This window comes from Artemia franciscana, chromosome 18 (genome assembly GCF_032884065.1).
Source record: "Artemia franciscana chromosome 18, ASM3288406v1, whole genome shotgun sequence".
NCBI classification, from domain to species: domain Eukaryota; kingdom Metazoa; phylum Arthropoda; class Branchiopoda; order Anostraca; family Artemiidae; genus Artemia; species Artemia franciscana.
Genome location: NC_088880.1, coordinates 30,430,968 through 30,450,494, shown reverse-complemented (window position 1 = coordinate 30,450,494; position 19,527 = coordinate 30,430,968). Strand labels below are relative to the sequence as shown.

The 19,527-nt window shown below is 33.6% G+C and overlaps 1 protein-coding gene across 2 annotated transcripts in view; it reads right to left on the bottom strand.

Moving 5' to 3' along the window:
• Positions 1 to 19,527, bottom strand: part of LOC136038862 (disintegrin and metalloproteinase domain-containing protein unc-71-like) — a 237,913-nt gene that overhangs the window by 175,570 nt on the left and 42,816 nt on the right. For both annotated transcript variants that reach the window (XM_065722314.1, XM_065722315.1), the window contains exon 4: positions 4,024 to 4,187. In XM_065722314.1, coding sequence (XP_065578386.1) covers positions 4,024 to 4,187 — 164 coding nt within the window. The remainder of the gene's footprint in view (positions 1 to 4,023; positions 4,188 to 19,527) is intronic.

Sequence of the window (19,527 nt, the reverse complement as noted above, 5' to 3'; positions counted from 1 at the left end):
TTGACCACTGGTGGGACGATTATTCATTGACAGTAAATTCTGGCCGTCATAAATTTGACTTTTTATAGGACTTCATTTGCATTCGTCTTAACATTTAAATGGCTCCCTATATTTCTTTAAAAACTTATTTTTTCTTTTCTTGCAATATAAAATATATTTAGAAACAGTGAAAATCACTAGGAGTAGCAATCTTGATACCGACTGACCCATTGTGGGCTCTATCTGAAGGATCAGCAAAATTTATTCCTTTTGGCTCCACTCAAGAATCATACACATGTTTCCAAAATATCAGAACATATCTATCAACTCAAACGGAAGTCCACGCTTCCTATTAAAACTGCCTAGGCTTGACCACTGGTGGGACGATTATTCATTGACAGTAAATTCTGGCCGTCATAAATTTGACTTTTTATAGGACTTAATTTGCATTCGTCTTAACATTTAAATGGCTCCCTATATTTCTTTAAAAACTTATTTTTTCTTTTCTTGCAATATAAAATATATTTAGAAACAGTGAAAATCACTAGGAGTAGCAATCTTGATACCGACTGACCCATTGTGGGCTCTATCTGAAGGATCAGCAAAATTTATTCCTTTTGGCTCCACTCAAGAATCATACACATGTTTCCAAAATATCAGAACATATCTATCAACTCAAACGGAAGTCCACGCTTCCTATTAAAACTGCCTAGGCTTGACCACTGGTGGGACGATTATTCATTGACAGTAAATTCTGGCCGTCATAAATTTGACTTTTTATAGGACTTCATTTGCATTCGTCTTAGCTTTTAAATGGCTCCCTATATTTCTTTAAAAACCTATTTTTTCGGAGAGTATCTTTAAAATTAAAGAAACTTAAAATCGAAAGAGTGTATCAAAATAAAAGTAAAAGGGCGAAGTTTTTCCTATGGAAGTAAAGAGAACACTTGAAACTTAAAAAGAACAACATTATGTCTTCGCAGTCTATGCGACATATATCTTCAAAAGTAGCTCAAATAAACTGACACTTGATATTTCCCTTAAATGTAGAATACGTGCTAACTAGCACTTTCCTGAAAACACAAATTCCACCCCAAACAAAGGATGATCTCTTAGGAGTAGAAAAGTCTTTAATTAGCCTGCAAAGAATAAAAGACTGGAGCAGCGTGCAGTAAATAAAGGACGTATTTATGAAACCTTCAGCAGTCTTTCACTGGTCATGATATTAATAACTTTCAGAATACAATTTAAACTCTCTATAAACTCAAGAAAGCTTGTTTTTTCCCGTGTTTGTTCCCGAAAGCATTCTGAAAGCAAGGAAGAGGAGGAATAGCAAACGAAAGCCCGCCTCATACATATTATTTTTGCTGTTTGGAAATCTCTAAGACAGTCCTTTTCCTACAAACAAAATCAAACAGTTAGAGGTAATGAACTGTAAGTAAGGAGCGATCCCGCTCAATAGTAACCGAAACTTTAAGAAAACACAATTTTGATACCAAAAGATATATAAAAAGAATCAAATTTTCATACTGATTTTAAATATATTAGTTTCATCAAGTTTAATTCTTATTATCAAAACTTACGAGTCTGAAAAGATTTGCTTTATTTGTGAAAAAGGGGGTCACCACCTGACTCACAAAATCAGACTCAGTGCATCAGAAGACTCTACTGTAGAGTTTTCAAGCTCCTATCTAGAAAAATGAGGAATTATATATTTTTTGCAAGAAGAAATATCATGGATAATTATTTATTTGTTTTTGTTTTTTTCTTACCCAGGGGTGACTGTATCAACCCAGTGGTCCTAGAATATTATGATAGGGCTCTTTCGAACTGAAATTAAAAGTTCTAGTGTAATTTTTAACTGACCGAAAAATGGGAAAAAATGAGTGTGGGACAACCCACGCTCATTTTTTCCCGAAGTCAGCGGATCAAAATTTTTCATCACTCATTAATGCAAAATCAAGGGGAGGGGGGTGTAAGACAGATTATTTCAGTTAGGGGTTATTTTATTTCAGTTGGATGAAGGAAGTATTTGCGGAGGCTTAGGCTCAAAAGTTGGCAATATTCTTTTTAAGAGACAATGAAAATCTAGAGCACTTTATAGGCTTTTGTAAGGAGAAGGAAGATTTGAGGGAGGAAATTTTTGGACTGAGGTAAGAGGTACGTAAGGAAGGAAAGAAGCTTTACATTAAAGGAAACTTTAGTGCACAACTACCGGCTGGGTATATGGAATTAGGAAGTATCTCAAAAGGGTTTTATAACTATAAGGAAGTTTGACAAGAGGACGAATCAAAACCCACAGATTTGCAATAATTATAAATGATGATTCGTTGGAAAAATAATTGTCCAAACACAAGAACTATCAAACGTGCTAAGTCCAAGAAAACGAGCTGAACAACATAAATTTCCAATAGGTGAAAATTAACGCCCTGGACCATCAAATGAGTCTAGACCTAAACGGGTAGCTAAAGCAAAGGACATTGGAAAATTGTCTGAAATAATGAAAATCCAAAATGAAGAGGAAAGAAAAATGCTGTTTGAAGACTTGCAACAACGAGGACCAAAACGGATTAAAAATGAAAGTAAAGAACAAAGACACTTGCGTTAGAAGACAAACGACAGCGAGAATCAGAACGAGTCAACAACAAAAATGAAGAAAAACACATTTGTGGCCAGAAGACAAGTGACAGCGAAAGTCAGAACGCGTAAAAAATGAAAGTGAGGAACAAATACATTTGCTGTTAGAAGTCCTATGACAGCGAGAATCAGAACGAATTAGAAATGAATTGAAAAACATAGAATTGTGCGATTAGGAGAACTGTGACAGCGAGCATAGGAACGAATAAAAATGAAAGTGAAAAAGAAAGAATTATCAGGTTAGCATCGGGTTTTCTGCCCCGGCTTGTTAGCCTCGGAGATTGCAACGTCGTTGGTCTTCTATCTTAATATGTCTTTGCTCTTTGCTTTCATTTTTGACTCTTTCCGATTCTCGCTTTAGCTTGTCTTCTAACCACACAATTCTTTGTTTTTTATTTCGCTTTGATCCTCGTTTCCCTTGTCTTCTAACCAAACAATTCTATATTCTTCAGGTTTGTTTCTAATTCGTTTCGATCCCATTTGTCGCAGGTACTCTTACCGCAAGTATTTCTATTTTTCACTTCCATTTTTTAATTGGTCTGATACTCAATGTCACTTGCCATCTAACCGCACGATTCTTTTTCTTCGTTTTGATTTTTATTGCTTCAGACAATTTTTCAATGCACTTTCCTTTAGCTGCTCTGATTAATCTATTCTCATTTGACGGTTAAGGTTCTTCATTTTCACCCATTGTGAATTTACTTGTTGGGCAAAATTTCTTCTGTGAAAAAGTAGTAGAAAAAGTAGGACAACGAAGTAAATCGCAGTCAGTGAACAAAGAGAAAATGCAAATATTTTGGCAACGACCTTTACTCGGCTGCTCTCAGTGCAGAAAGAAAAAAAGATAGACAAAGTTCATTGAACAATATAAAACGACATACGTTAAAAAGAGAAAATAAAAGGCCTTCTTGAAGCAATGCCAAAAAATTTGTGCTGTTCTCTTTTTCCAACTGGCTTTGATTTAACACTTTTTTTGTTGTGCTATTTTTATTTGATTTAACACTTTTTGTTGTGCTATTTTTCTTTGATTTAATCCTTTTTTGTTGTGTTATTTTTATTTGACTTAACACTTCTTTTGTTGTGCTATTTTTCTCGTTTTGGCATAATGTGGCAGCGTGGCCTAAGTCCTTTTTTCATATATTGCTGTAACGAATTCGATTTTTACAGCAAACCACCTGTTCTATTTTACTCAAAAAGTAATCTTCCCAAGAAAAGAAAACAAACTTTTTTCCGGAGGATTATATTAATTTTTGTTTGACATTCACATTTCGTTCTTTTTAGAAAAAAAATTTCGACATAACTTTGTTCGAGCACTACGGACAGGAAACGTCTAAAAATAGGAAGCAGAGAAAAATATCAGAATGCCTACCTGGATTATAATCAATAGCTATCAGAAGAGAATTTTACCTGATTAGGCCTGTTGAACAAGCATATTCCTCGACCTTTTCTTAGTTTTTCAACATATTCCGTTAGAGAACATTCAGAAAATTTATATGGTTGAACATTTTCTCTTCCTACAATTGTTTCAGCCATTACACAGCCGTGCCAATCTGAACAATGACATTCGTCTCCTAAAATAGGACAAAAAACAAATTGGACAAAGATATTTGGTAAAGAAATTAAAAACATCAGCTTACAAAAAAAGACAAAACACAAAAGGGCACGTTCCTAATATCCAGCCGGTAGTTGCAGACATTTTACATCTACCGGCAGTTGCCGGTAGATGTAAAGCTTCTTTCCTTCCTTACGTACCTCCTACCCCAGTCCCAAAATTTCTTCTCTCAAATCCTCCTGCTCCTTACACCATCATATAAAGTGCTATAGATTTTCATGATTTCCTCACACTTGACAACAATATGACCAACTCCTGAGCCTAAGCTTTCACAAATACTTCCTAATTCCATATACCCAGCCGGTAGTTGTACACTAAAGTTTCCTTTAATGTAAAGCTTCTTTCCTTCCTTACGTACCTCCAACCTCAGTCCCAAAATTTCCTCCCTCAAATCTTCCTTCTCCTTACAACAGCCTATAAAGTGCTCTAGATTTTCATTGTCTCCTAACAAGAATATTGCTAACTTTTGAGCCTAAACCTCCGCAAATACTTCCTTCATCCAACTGACATAAAATAACCCCTAACTGAAATAATCTGTCTTACATCCCCCCCTTGATTTTGCATTAATGAGTGATGAATATTTGGTTCTGCATTTAACGAAGTCTTGTTCTGGCTAAAAACAAATTTATTGAATAGACGGCTTTTCAAATACACCTACAAATGCAAAGAATTTAAGTTTAAAACCCTTGAAAACGCCAGTGGGTCAATATTAAATGATGAAAACAAATTTATAAAAATTCAAAAAAAAGAGCTTCAAAATTCTTGAAAACGGCAGCGGGTTTAAACGGCACCGTATTAACGGGCACCATTGGAATAACCGAGAACCTTAACTGGAAACCTCACCTGAATACTGGAGGCTGGAGGGCTTCAAAAAACAAGGTTTTCAGTGACTTGGCTTTTGAGCTACTGCTCATGTCTACATGCTCTTTATAAATTCATCTTGAAAACACTAAAATAGCATGAAATTTTTGCCAAAAAAAGTCATTGATAAAGTATAAATTAATTTTGTATGCCAAACCTTAATATGTGTAGAAGTTTCTGTCCAGAAGAAATAATTAATAAAACGGTTTGGAAATGCAAAACTTGAAAAAATCTTATAGATTTATATGAGATATTAATGCAAATATCCGATGATAGTTTTAAGACGTGTCAACAGAAACAAAATATTCTATATTGAAGCGCAAAGTCATTTATTTTGAGGAAAGCTAAAATACATAAATTCATAGAATTAGCCCAAAAATATGGGTATTCTACGGGGAGAAAATCCACTTCAACAGTTTGACTGTATTATAGCTTGTAATATTTATTCCTTTTAGGCTTGATTTTACTATTCATATTTTCTCTTCGCCATAAATATTGTCCAAAGTCATACTTTTGACAAAGTTAAAAGTATGACTCTGTTATACCTTGTAATATTTATTTGTTTTAGGCTTAATTTTACTATTCATATTTTCTCTTCGTCATAAGCTCGACTTTATATATGAGCTAAATTTTGGTTCTTCCAAGTTGTTTAACATGCCTCTTTGTTTTTGATTGAAACAGAAAAATCAATGGAATTAAAAGAAAAGAATAAAGGTGTTTTACGCTCAAACTTCAACTATCATTTTAAAAATACAGTATTGATGCCAGCCAGGATCTCAAAATAGCGTCAACAAGGAATTATCTACTTTTGAAAATCACATGCGCCATGTGGCGTATGGCACTTGTGCAGAAACGTCTCGAGCTTGGTGTGAATAGCTTCGTTGCGGCAGAAGTGTGCCAAAATGAATAGAATTTTAACAAAGAGAATGCCCTACGATAATTCCAGCTAGTGAAAAAAGAGGAATAGTTAGCAAATATTTTGGTCAAAATACCCGCTTAGTTATTCTTAGTACAGCGATGGAAGTTATGAGTAAAATATAAAGATGAAAGGGCCAAATGACAGAATAGCGCAGGCCTAGATGGAACTATCCTAGGTTTTTCTCTCCTTTATAAATTTTATTCATTCTGGCACTCTTCTGCCTCGACGCAACAGGGGGCTGTCAAAGTTCAGGGGGCTGTCAATTTCATTTTGAAAAGACAGTATAGAAAATCATATACACTACATGTTTTGTGTCAATTGTTCAGAAACATCTCATGCTCCGTGTGAACATCTGCGCCACGGCAGAAGTGTACCAAAATAAATAAAATGTTGTAGCGACGAAAAAACAAGGATCTTTCGAGCCAGTGAAAAAAACGAAGAATTGTTAGCAGATATGTTGGTTGAAACCTCCACTCAGTCACCCTTAGTGCAAAAATGGAAATAAAATAATGAAGTAAAATAAAATCAGCATCATCATCATCATCATTTTATTTATAACCTATCACAAAAAAACTGGTCAGAAAGCCAAGAAAAAGACAGAGTAAAAATCAACAGAAATAAAAACACACTTTGAAAACTACGAACAAGGGACAAACAGAAATAACCAAAGGTGGGAAGACTTCTGGCATTCGGTAGTGAAATCACAAATGCGTTGGAATGAAATACTTAATGGAAATAATAAAATAACGGAAGATTGAAATAATAAAATAAGCAAAATAATGGAAGTAAAACAAGTAAAATATAAAGAAAGAAGTCCAAATGGCACAATAGCAGAGGTTTAGACCGAAATATTTGCATGCTATTCTTCTGTAATTTTCACTGGCTGGCATTATCTTAGATTTATTTTTCTTCGTCACAAAAAGTTTTTCATTTTATCATTCTCAGTTTATCATTTTATCATTTTCAGTAGAATGTGCCAGATAAACTGACAAAAGTGGACTCCCACAACGGACATGGAGAAGAGTCACCAACGGCACTTAAATCGATTCTATTAATTACTCATCTATTTTATCTATGACTAGTTTTAATTTTACTTTTTACCTCTCGTAGGAAAATAATATTGCTTTTATATTTCATGAAACGCAACAATCAAGGTGTTTCACTTATGTTTTGACTCAATTAAAAAGAAGCATTAAAATTTGAAAACTTATTACGATGGCAATAAAATCATGAGGCAGAAGATTGAAGAACAGGTATTGATCAAAGAATTGTCTTATTATGTTTAGCAGGAAAAAATAAAGATAAATATAACACTCTCAAAAAAGAAGAATATCATTGCCTGTAGAAAACCATCTTAAATGAGTTTGAAAAATATATCTGCATTATATGTGTCACATTTATCAGAGCTAAGCTTTGTTTCAAGCTTTGGTCTGAGCATACAACGGAGAATTTTCCCCAAGAATTTATAATATTCTCGAACAGAATGGCGAACATTCATGAATATAGAATATAGAAAGTTGATTAAATGAATCTTTTTTAATAAGGAATGATTTCTTTTACTTTTGTTTTCTTCTTTTTAGGAAGTAAATATTGAAAGAGAATGGGTTTAAAATATTTGTATTGATTATTTCTGGTTTTGATTTCATTTTATTTACGTCTTTTTATTCTTGCTCTCTTGTTGTTGTTTTGCACATTCATTAGCTTATCTGTTATTCTTGATTTTTTTTCTTATTTTCCTCTTGTTTTATGAAATTATTTTTTTGCAAAGCAAAGGTTAGGACATTTGTTTCAATAAAGGCTGCGTCCAAAGTGCCCACTCAGTTCCAATACTTTTATCCTAACACGGCGATTCATACTAAGACGTGGTCCATATATTGTGGAATTTTGTGATACATAAACTAAACTATGCTCAGTGGCGGTTATGGGCAATTATGCGCCCAAGGCAAATCTTTATTAGTTCCCCCTCGCCTGTCTTTCACAAACTTTTCTAGACAAATTTCAACAAAATTTTCATTTATTAACAAAATTATTCTCAATTAGTTAATTTATTAATAATTTATTTTTAATGTAATATTCAATTAATTATTACTTAATTATTTTTATTTATTTACATTTTATTAATTATTTTCACTTAGTAATGGTGTCCTCTACTTCATTTTAATAAAAATAAAATTTCCAAAATAACAAACTGATTATAACCATTGAAATATTTATTTGAAATTTTGTGCCCCTAAGATTTCTGCACCCAGAGAAAGTTCTCCCTCTGTCCCTCCCCTAAGACTGCCTCTGTACGAGGCTTCTCGGATGTTTTATATCGTTATTTTAGCTTGTCTATTTTTTTAGGTAAAGGTTTTGCAATGTGAGGCCAACATCTTGCAATTTTCGTTTATGCAATTTGTTTTGCAATTTTGTTTTGCAATGTGTTTTTTTTTGCAATTTGTTTACTCAATTCACTGTTTCGATAACAAGTTTTAACCATTAGCTTCAAATGTAAGTTTTGTTTTATTGAATTCTGTACACATTGCTCCTAGGGTTTCTGTATCGTTTTCAAAATTTGAAAAAGTTTTCACATATCAAACAGTTCGTGGTAACGAACTGTAGTAAGGAGCGACCCGGCTCAATAGTAAACGAAACTCTAAAAAACGGAATTTCGATGCTAAAAGATATATCAAAAGAATCGGATTTTTATGCTGATTTCAAATATATAAGTTTCATCAAGTTTAGTTATTGTCATCAAAAGTTAAGAGCCTGAGAAAATTTGCCTTATTTTGGAAAATAGGGGGTAACACCCCCTAAAAGTCATAGGACCTTAACGAAAATTACACCATCGCATTCAGCGTATCAGAGAACCCTATAGAAAAAATTTCAAGGTCCAATCTACAAAATTGTGGAATTTCGTATTTTTTTACAGAAGACAAATCACGGGTGCGTGTTTATTTGTTTTTTGTTTTTTTGTTTTTTTTTCCCCAGGGGTCATCGTATCGACCAAGTGGTCCTAGAGTGTTGCAAGAGGGCTCATTCTAACGGAAATGAAAAGTTCTAGTGCCTTTTTTAAGTGAGCAAAAAAATTGGAGGGCACCTAGGCCCCCTCCCACGCTCATTTTTTTCCCAAAATCAACGGATCAAAATTTTGAGATAGCCATTTTGTTCCGCATAGTCGAAATCCATGTCTTTGGGGATGACTTACCCCCCACAGTCCCTGGGGGAGGGGCTGCAAGCTACAAACTTTGACCAATGTTTACATACAGTAATGGTTACTGGGAAGTGTACCGAGGTTATCAGGGGGATTTTTTTGGTTTGGGTGTGGGGTTCAGGGGAGGGGGCTATATGGGAGGCTCTTTCCTTGGAGGAATATTTCATGGGGGAAGAGAAATTCAATGAAAAGGGCGCAGGAATTTCTAGCATTACTATAAAAAAACAATGAAAATATAAACATGAAAAAGTTTTTTCAATTGAAAGTAAGGAGAAGCACTAAAACTTAAAAAGGAACAGAGATTATTACGCATATGAGGGGTTCTAAAAATACTTTAGCATAAAGAGCGAGGTATTTAGGAGGAGATAAACACTTCACTCTTTATGCTAAAATTTTTTAAAATAATTTCAACTATTTATTCTACGGCCTTTCTGATTCAGGGGTCATTCTTAAAGAATTGGGATAAAACAAGATTTAGTGTGAAGAGCGAGGTATTAACGAGGGGACCAAGCCCCTCATATATATAATCAAAAATATAAGAATATAAAAGTTTGTTACGTAATTTAATTCTTAAGTTACGTATTTTTTTTTAACTAATAAAACGTTCGTTAAAAATAAAAGATCTAGTTGCCTTTTTAAGTAACCGAAAAATTGGAGGGCAACAAGACCTCCTTCCCCACCCCTTATTTCTCAAAATCGTCTGATCAAAACTAAGAGAAAGCCATTTAGCCAAAAAAAGAATTAATATGCAAATTTCATTTTAATAATTTATGTACGGAGAGCCAAAATCAGTCATGCATTAATTAAAAAACTTTCAGAAATTAAATAAAAAAAACAAGTTTTTTTAAATGAAAGTAAGGAGCGACATTAAAACTTAAAACGAACAGAAATTAATCCGTATATGAAAGGGGCTTTTCCTCCTCGACACCCCGCTCCTTGCGCTAAAGTTTGATTCTTTCTCGCAACTCTACTTTTTAAAACAATAAAAAACTTTAGCGTAAGGAGCGGGGTGTCGAGGAGGAAAAGCCCCTTTCATATACGGATCAATTTCTGTTCGTTTTAAGTTTTAATGTCGCTCCTTACTTTCATTTAAAAAAACTTGTTTTTTTTTATTTAATTTAACAGAGGTTCTAGAGGTACAGAGGTACAGAGGTACATATTTAAACAGAGGTACTACTAGGATGCAAGCAGTCTTGGAAACAACATTGAAATAGATTGAAATATTTGAAGTATGTTAGAAAATGTAGGAAAAATACAAAAATTTCGACCTTGAATTGTGAAATATATACTTAGATGCCAATTATTATAGTTCTCTGCTCTACTTGAAGTTTAATCTATATTTTTCTCCCGACGAAATAAAGATATCCTAAAATCCATTTGGTCGTTCTATTTATTCATTTATCTATTTCACAATAAGCGGCAAGCACTTCCTACTTTCTGTTTTTATTCATTTGTCTATTTCAACAAAACTGGTAAGAACCCACTTCTTGCCACAGCTGCTTTTTTGTAGAAGCTTTATATAAAATTAAACTCTAATCATTCAATGATGAGTTGATAAGCTTGTGAGCTCACAAACTTTTTCCTGCTTTAAAAAACTTTATTACCCCAGGGAAGAGTTACTTAACTAAAAAAAAAAAAAATGACCCCGAACGAAGAAGGAGAGTCTCATTGATGTATAAACGCATGTATTCCCATGGAAATTTTGGAGAAAAAGTCATCTTTTATGCGACGTTTCGTCGTATATTGGTATTTCATCGACGTTTCAACGTTTCATTGGTGAATCAATACGTTTTTAGCGGAATGAAATATAACAGGATGATTGAACACACTAAGGGTATTCGAAAGACTAAACTTGGAATGTGAAGTGGGTGAGAAAATGATATCTGTGGAATCATATTTGGCGGGGGTGGGGCATTTTATGCAATTTGTATTTCTGTTATTGCTCTTGAATGTGATTTAAGATTAGAAGATGAAAACTTTTGCGAAAATAAGCCGAGTGAATATCTGAGTAAACCGAGATAAACATTAAGGTGATACCAAAGGCATATCCAGGATTTTTAACAAAATCCAGGATTTTTTCCAGGATTTTTTCCAGGATTTTTTCTGGGCAGAGTGGTTACAAACAAATCTATAAAAAAAAATGCATCAAAACTTGGTTATATATATATTTTTGTAATGCTTTTCGAGTCAGACAAAGATTTTCTTTTTTTGGGGGGGGGGGAAGGGGGGATGAAATAAGTACTGCCTTAGATAAGACCTTGGAAGACACTTATAATATATTTTGTCAGGCATGGGTTAAAGTCCCCATAAGTAACATTCAAATTTACATTGGAGGATCCGATGTATCTGTGATTTTTTTTTTTGCGTCGGTGGATTTTCTTTTAAAAGTCTTTTTTAAGTTTTGATCCTTCATACGAATTTTTATTTAATTGCTTCTCTCCCTCTCCCCATCTTTAGTAGGAGTAATTGGTAACTACAAAGCTATGGGCAAATAGCGGGCAAAAATAATGCAAAAAAATATTAACAAAGCTTTAGGGCAAATAGTCAGCTTGAAAATCCATTAAAGTTCGAAAATGGTCAAACATTAAGTTTCATTGTTAGAGTTTGCATATACGAATTTAAATGATAATAATAAAAATAATTTTATTTTTGTGTGGCTGTTACAAAAGAAGATTTACAGAAGATTAAAATAAAGAAGAAAAAAACAAGAACACTTTGAAACTAAAAAATTAGATTAAACAAAAACTCCTTTAAGATTCTCACTCATATATTAAACAGTTCGTGTTAGGCTCGACCAGGCTCAATAGTAACCGAAACTCTAAAAAACGGAATTTTGATACCAACATATACATCAAGAGTCGAAATTTTATGCTAATTTTAAATAAATAAGTTTCATCAAGTTTAGGCTTACCCATCAAAAGTAACGAGCCTGTGAAAATTTGCTTTTTTTCAAAAAAAGGAAAAACACCCTTTAAACGTCACAGGATCTTGGTGAAAATTAGGCCTACACCATCAAATCCCGCGTTTCAGAAAACCCTACCATAGAGGTTTCAGTCTCCTATCTGCAAAAATGTGGAATTTAAATGTTCTGCCACAAGAAAGACGGATAAGTGTTCATCGTTTTTTGTTTTGTTTTTTCCCAGGGTTGATCATATCGATCCAGTGGTCCAAGAATGTCCTAAGAGGGCTCATTTTAACGAAGATTAAAAGTTCTTGTGCCTTTTTTATGTGATTAAAAAATTGGAGGGCAACTAGTCCCCCTCCCATGCTCATTTTTTCCCAAAGTCACCAGATCAACATTTTGAGATAGCCATTTTGTTCAGTAGAGTCGCAAAATCTAATAACTATGTCTTTGATGACGAATTAATCCCCCAAAGTCCCAGAGGGAAAGTTTGCAAGTCATGGCCCATTGTTTGCATAATAGCATTGGTTATTAGGAAGTATACGGATATTTTCAAGGGGGATCTTTTCTGGTGGGGTGGGGTTAGGGTAAAGGGTTACATGAGAGGATCTTTCCATGGAAGAATTTATCATGCGGGAAGAAAATTTGCATGAAGGGGGAGCTGGATTTTCCAGCGCTATTTAAAAAACGAGAAATTACATAAAAAAAACAAGTTTTTTAAATCAAAGTAAAGAACAACATTGAAACTTAAAATCAACAGAAATTATTGCATATATGAGGGGGTTTGTCCCGTCCTCAATACCTCGCTCTTTACGGTAAAGTATTTTTAGTAATTTCAAAAGAACTATATATTCTAATTAAGCGGCCTCTCTGATTCAGGAATTATTCTTACATAACTGGAACAAAATTCAAACTGTCAAACAGTTTTTGGTAACGAACTGTAGTAAGGAGTGACCCGGCTCAATAGTAACCGAAACCCTAAAAAACGGAGTTTTGATACCAATAGTTACATCAAAAGAATCGCATTTTAATGCTGATTTTAAATATGTAAGTTTTGATGTAAACCCATCAAAAGTTACGAGCCTGAGAATACTTGTCTTATTTGAGAAAATAGGGAAAAACATCCTCTAAAATTCATAGAATATTAACGAAAATAACAACATCAGATTCAAAGTATCAGAGAATCCTACTGTAGAAGTTTCAAGCTTTTATCAACAAAAATGTGGAATTTCGTATTTTTTGCCAGAAGACAAATCACGGATGCATGTTTTTTTTCCAGGAGTGATCGTATCGATCCAGTTGTCCTAGAATGTCGCGAGAGGGCTCATTCTGACGAAAATTGAAAGTTCTAGTGTCCTTTTTAAGTGACCAAAAAATTGGATTGTACCTAGTCTGGAAGTAATGAGCAGCATTAAAACTTAAAACAAACATAAAATATTACGTATATAAGGGGGTTCGTTTCCTCCAGGATACTTTGTTCTTTACGATAAGGTATTTTTAGTAATTTCAATTATATGTTCTAAGGCCTTTGTGATTCAGGGGTCATTCTTAAAGATCTGGGACAAAATTCAAGCTTCAGTATAAAGAACGAGGCATTGGCGAGGGGTTGAACCCCGGTCATATACGTAATAAAAATACAAACATATAGAAATTCGTTACGTAAGGTAATTCGTAAGGTGCGTATGTTTATTATTAATAATAACGTCTGTAAAAAAAAAAAAAAATCTAGTTGCATTATTAATCAACCAAAAATTGGAGGAAAAGTAGGCCTCCTCGCCCGCCCCCTTTTTTTTTATCAAAATCGTCCAATCAAACTATGAGAAAGCCTTTTAGCCAAAAACAAAATAATATGTAAATTTCGTTTTAATTATGCATGTGCGGTGAGCAAAAATCACAACATGCATTAATTAAAAAACGCTCAGAAATTAAATAAAAAAACAAGTTTTTAAACTGCAAGTAAGGAGCGACATTAAAACTTAAAACGAACAGAAATTATTCCGTATTTAAAAGGGGTTGACCCCTCCTCAATGCCTTGCTCTTTACGCGAAAGTTTTTTATTGTTTGAAAAAGAAGAGCTGAGTGAAAGAGTCAACCTTTAGCGTAAAGAGCCAGGCGTTGAGGAGGGGTCAACCCCTTTTATATACGAAATCATTTCTGTTCGTTTTAAGTTTTAATGTCGCTCCTTACTTGCAGTTTAAAATACTTGTTCTTTTTAATAGTGTAAAGAGCGAGGTATTGACAAGAGGGCAAACCCCCTTACATACGCAATAAAAATAACCAACAAAATTGAAATTAATATGCGAATTTCGTTTTAATTATTCATGCACAGTGAGCCAAAATCAAAACCTGCATTAATTCAAAACCGTTCAGAAATTAAAAAAAAAAGTTGTTTCAAGTAAAATTAAGGAGCAACATTAAAAGATAAAGCGAACAGAAATTATTACATACATGACGGGGGTTCGTCCCCTCCTCAATATCTCGCTCTGTACGCTAAAGTATTTTTAGTAATTTCAAAAGAACTTTTTATTCTAATTAAATGGCTTTTGTGATTTAGGGGTTATTCTTAAAGAATTGGAGCAAAATTCAAATTTTAGTGTAAAGAGCGAGGCATTGACAAGGGGGCGAACCCCCTTATATACGTAATAAAGATAAACAGATATAGAAGTTCATTATGTAAGTTAATTTGTAAGTTACTTATACTTATTGCTAGTAAAAACGTTTGTAAATAAAATTAGAAGTTCTAGTGGTCTTCTTAAGTAACCAAAAAAATTGTTGTGCAACTAGACCCCTTCCTCCATCTTTTTTTTCAAAATCACCCAATTAAAACTTTGAGAGAGCCATTTAGCCAAAACAAGTAAAATTAATATGCAAATTTTGTTTTAATTAGTCGTGGACAGCGAGCCAAAATCAAAACCTCCATTAATTCAAACACGTTCAGAAACTTAATAAAAAAAAACATTTTATTTAAACTGAAAGCAAGGAGTGACATTAAAACTTAAATCGAACAGGAATTATTGCGTATATGAAAGGGGCTGTCCCCTCCTCAATGCCCCACTCGTTAAGCTAAAGTTTGACTCTTTCTCACAGCTCTACTTTTAAAACAATAAAAAACTGAGAAAGTAAAACTAGAAAGTAAAGAGCGACATTAAAACTTGAAATGAACAGAAATTATTCCGTATATGAAAGGGGCTGTCCCCTCCTTAATACTCCGGTCGTTACGTTAAAGTTTGACTGTTTCTCACAGCTCTACTTTTTAAAACAATAAAAAACTTTAGTGTAGAGAGCGGGGCGTTGAGGAGGGGACAGCCCCTTTCATATACGGAATAATTTCTATTTGTTTTAAGTTTTAATGTCACTCCTTACTTTCAGTTAAAAGATCTTTTTTTATTTAATTAATCCTAAACCCAAAGGTTGTGCAAGATTTCAAACGCCCTTTCTCAGCACTTCTTTCAGAAGATGATGCAATGGCATCCGGTCAAGCGATCCACCAAGTTCAGTAGTTTCCTCTTATGGTCACGGTACAAGGTGCAAGCATGAAAAAATCCACATCTATGGACTAAATTGGATCAATCCATAGATCCGATGTACCCTTGCTGAACGAGATTAAGTTCAAGACCGAATTTATGAAGATAATTCATAGGGCTAAAATTTACGAAGATGATTAATATGGCATAAAATTTAAAATTATATCGAGCTTGCTCTCACCTCTCTTCTTATGTTTTGTGTACTAAAAATCCTTCGTGATAAAAAAAAATTCAAAAAAGTGTGATGGAATTTGCAATCAAGATGATAAAATGCTTTCTCTAGCCTCTTTCCATGATAAGTATCAGCTTAGCCTTTATTGACTTCATTACCTCTTAAAAAATAAATCAGTCAAATTTATTCTAATCTATTTAATTTATTTATTATATTTATCTATTTTTAGATAAATATAATATATATTTATATATAAATATATATAAATATATAAATATATATTTATCTATTTTTTTGTGTTAAATTTATTTTCACCAGGATGTTTACTTTTCTTCACATTCATGTGTTTTATTGTCAACTTGCGTTCAATCCCAAAATACCACCATTGGGTTGCGGTTTTGACGTGGCCGAGCGTTGAATTTTTTGGATTTTACAAAGCAAGTTCGTTTTTGTTTTTTACCTTCCGTACATTTTCACTCGAAAAGTGTATTTTCAGAGCCTTTCCGCTTTTACGACTGTGCTAACTATATCGTTTGACAAATCGAAAGCTTTAAATTTAATTGAAGGAGATTAAAGTGGAGATTAAATTGAAGGATATAAAATGGCCTCTGCTTAATAGGTTTATATGTACTGGCAATCCACTCACGAGATAGCTATACCTATCTCAGGTATCTTAAACAGTTCCGACAGCTAATTTTGTCTGAAGAAAATGAGCAAGCATCGTTGTCAAGTGAAATCTAACTGGTATGTCTGAATAAAGGTGGAATTCTCTGAAGTTTTCCCAGAAGGTCTATATCTAAGAGTGTTTGTTATATTATTTTAGATACATTTTTAAAAGGTATCAATTGTATATATTTTTTTGCCAGCGCATAAACACGATTTTTTTTATTTTCAAAACATTTTTTTCGGCTTGACCAGTGAATTTTTAACCCCGATCAAAACTGAAACAATTCAAGTACTCGCCCATATGTAGGTTTTTTTTTCATGCACCAGGCATTTTTTCAGACATCTAGTAATACTGGCAAAGATCTCGCAAGTTACAGATACTGGGATTGGTTACAAAGCTTACTTTTGTTCTCAAAATCGCAGCCGTGACAAAAAACAGAAAAACTTCCAGAGGTCTAATAGTTGTTCACACACAAGTTTAAGTAAATTAGATACCCTCTCTTTTGTTTCTCTTTTCTTGACAAACTATACAAAGAATCAAATATGGATCTGAAGCATGGGCACTCCGAAAAACGGAGGAAGATGTGGTAGATGTTTCCAGATAAATTGACTACGGATTGTTTTGGGTACCCGGCTGACTGACCGTATTTTAAACAGTGGGCTGTACGAAAGGTGTTCTTCAATTCCGCCTTGGGCTATAATGAAAGAAAGGTTGAGATGATTAGGGCACGTTCTGCTAATGAGGGAGGATAGATTGCCAAAGATTGCCCTTCGGCCAGCCGTCTTTGGCTAAATGAAAGGCAAGTCGTCCGTGATCGGGGTGGGAGGATCTTGTAAAGAAAGATTGAAGGGAGACGGAAACTTACTGGGAGGGTGTAAGGAGAGAGGCTTTGAATAGGTTATGATGGAGAAGGAGCGTGTGTAGCTATTTTTGCCTCAGGTGGCTTGGATCTGCAGTGAGTTGTTAATAGTGGTAGTTGTAACCATACAAATTTATTTGTCCTAACCAAAACTGACAGTTTGACATGCGTACAAATATCACCAAAAAAAACATGGTTAAATTCCAGAGGGTGGGTCTTTGTTTTCCTTCGACCACGATTATGTTAGATTGTTGAGTAATCTAACTTATTTGGTTAGACATTTCGGGCATCGGTCTACAACCCAAATAATATATCGATGTTCTTATGATTATCTTTTCTGTGACTCTTAAGGTTTAAAAACAAAGCTTCAATGATTTACATAGGACTTGGTTGAGATTCTCTTATATATTTAAGAATTATTTTTACTAGTGAGTTGCACTAAGTTGCTTTAAGTTACATTAGCTGCTTAATTACATTAAGAGAGATGTAAATCTGGAATTTACAGGAATTTATTTGAAGCCCAACCGCATAGCCTATTTTCTCTTTACCTCATATATTTAACCTCTTTAACCTCATATCTCTTTACTCGTTCCCTTTTTACTAAGGCTGATCTAGGGTTTTCAAAGAATATTGCTTTTTAAACTTTGGCAAAAATACTGTTTCCCTAGTTTGTTTTTAATCAGCTTTTCTTGACTAATCATCAGTTTCTTTTTCATTTTCTTTGACTTTTCTTTTTCATTTTCTTTGACTAATCAGTTCTGATTATTTTCTTTGACTTTGACTTTCTTTGATTTTGAATCATTTTCTTTGACTTTGAGTTTTGAAAATTCACCTGAGTTAATTTGAAGCCAAGTTACAAAGAGGGTAAAAAATTAATTATTATTGCTAGTGTTATTACTGTTATTATTATTGTCATATTTATTGATAATTATTATTATTCTTTTGGTTACCTTTTTATTTTAAGATTTTTTATTTAATATTCAAAACCTTACATACCAGGATTTAGAAAATGTATGTTGCTCAAGACACTTTCCTTGTGGCATATCTGTGCAGTAGATAAATTTAGTAAATTCTTATTTTTGCTGCAAAAACTTTCTCTTAGGTCGTCCAAGGTCAGTGTCTATTTGAGGGGGAGAGGGTGTATTTAAAAACTTTAAGAATACCTTATTGACGCTTTACTTAGGCATTGAATCCATCCTATAGAGTTTCATTCAATTAACTTAAACTGTTGTTAAAGAGAGGAGGATTTCTAACATATGAATTATAAAAAAATTGTTGAAGAGCAGAAGAAAAACCAGGGCACTATTTAATGCAACTAGAGACAAAAGCGTGCCTAATGACTTGAGCGAAACTTCTTATTGACAGGAAAACTTCCTAAGATCGTGCTGTCAGAGTTAAAGCTTCACCCAACTGAAACTTCAAAGAGAGTTAGAAGCATTTGGAAATGGGATCTTCGGGCATCAAAAACTAGCTTTGCTTCAGAACTTGAAGCAATAAGTTGTTTTTCTTCTGTCTGAGAATTTATCAACAGTGTGAATTATTTCAGAAGCTGGGAAATCAAAAGGCTGAAATTCTTTAAAAGTATCTCCTGGGAAGCTACCCCGACTTACAATAGCAATATATCAATCAATACAAAAAGAAAAACAAAAAAACAATTGCGATCAAGAAGTAAAACATTGCATTAAGACGGCTAAAGGTACATTAAGGTGCATAAAGGGGCATAAAGGTGTATTAAGACACATAAATGATATACTCGGAGATCATGAAAGAGGCAAACAAGGACACAATTTTTCACCGTTTCTGTTCATCCTCGTTAGGAAAACACGTAGACAGGGAGGGGGGGTCAGGACCATCCCTTAAAACACTAAATTTCCCAAATTCCTGGGCAGTTCTTCATCAAACTATCGACTAAAATTTGTTTTTGTTTTATCATTTGCACTCTCCTGCCAAAAAAATCGTTTGTATTTTTATTATTGTTTTATTATTTTATTATTTTATTTTTTATTATTTATTATTTTATTTTGTATTTTATTATTTTATTTTATTATTTTTATTATTTGTGCGGCCAAAGCCTCACAGTCGATACACATATTTAGATGTACAAATGAGTAAAGGATAGTAGGTAAAGGTAAAGGTAAAGGTAAAGGATGAGTATAGTAGGCAGAATAATACAGTGTTAAAACCTCACAAGTGATATTGGTC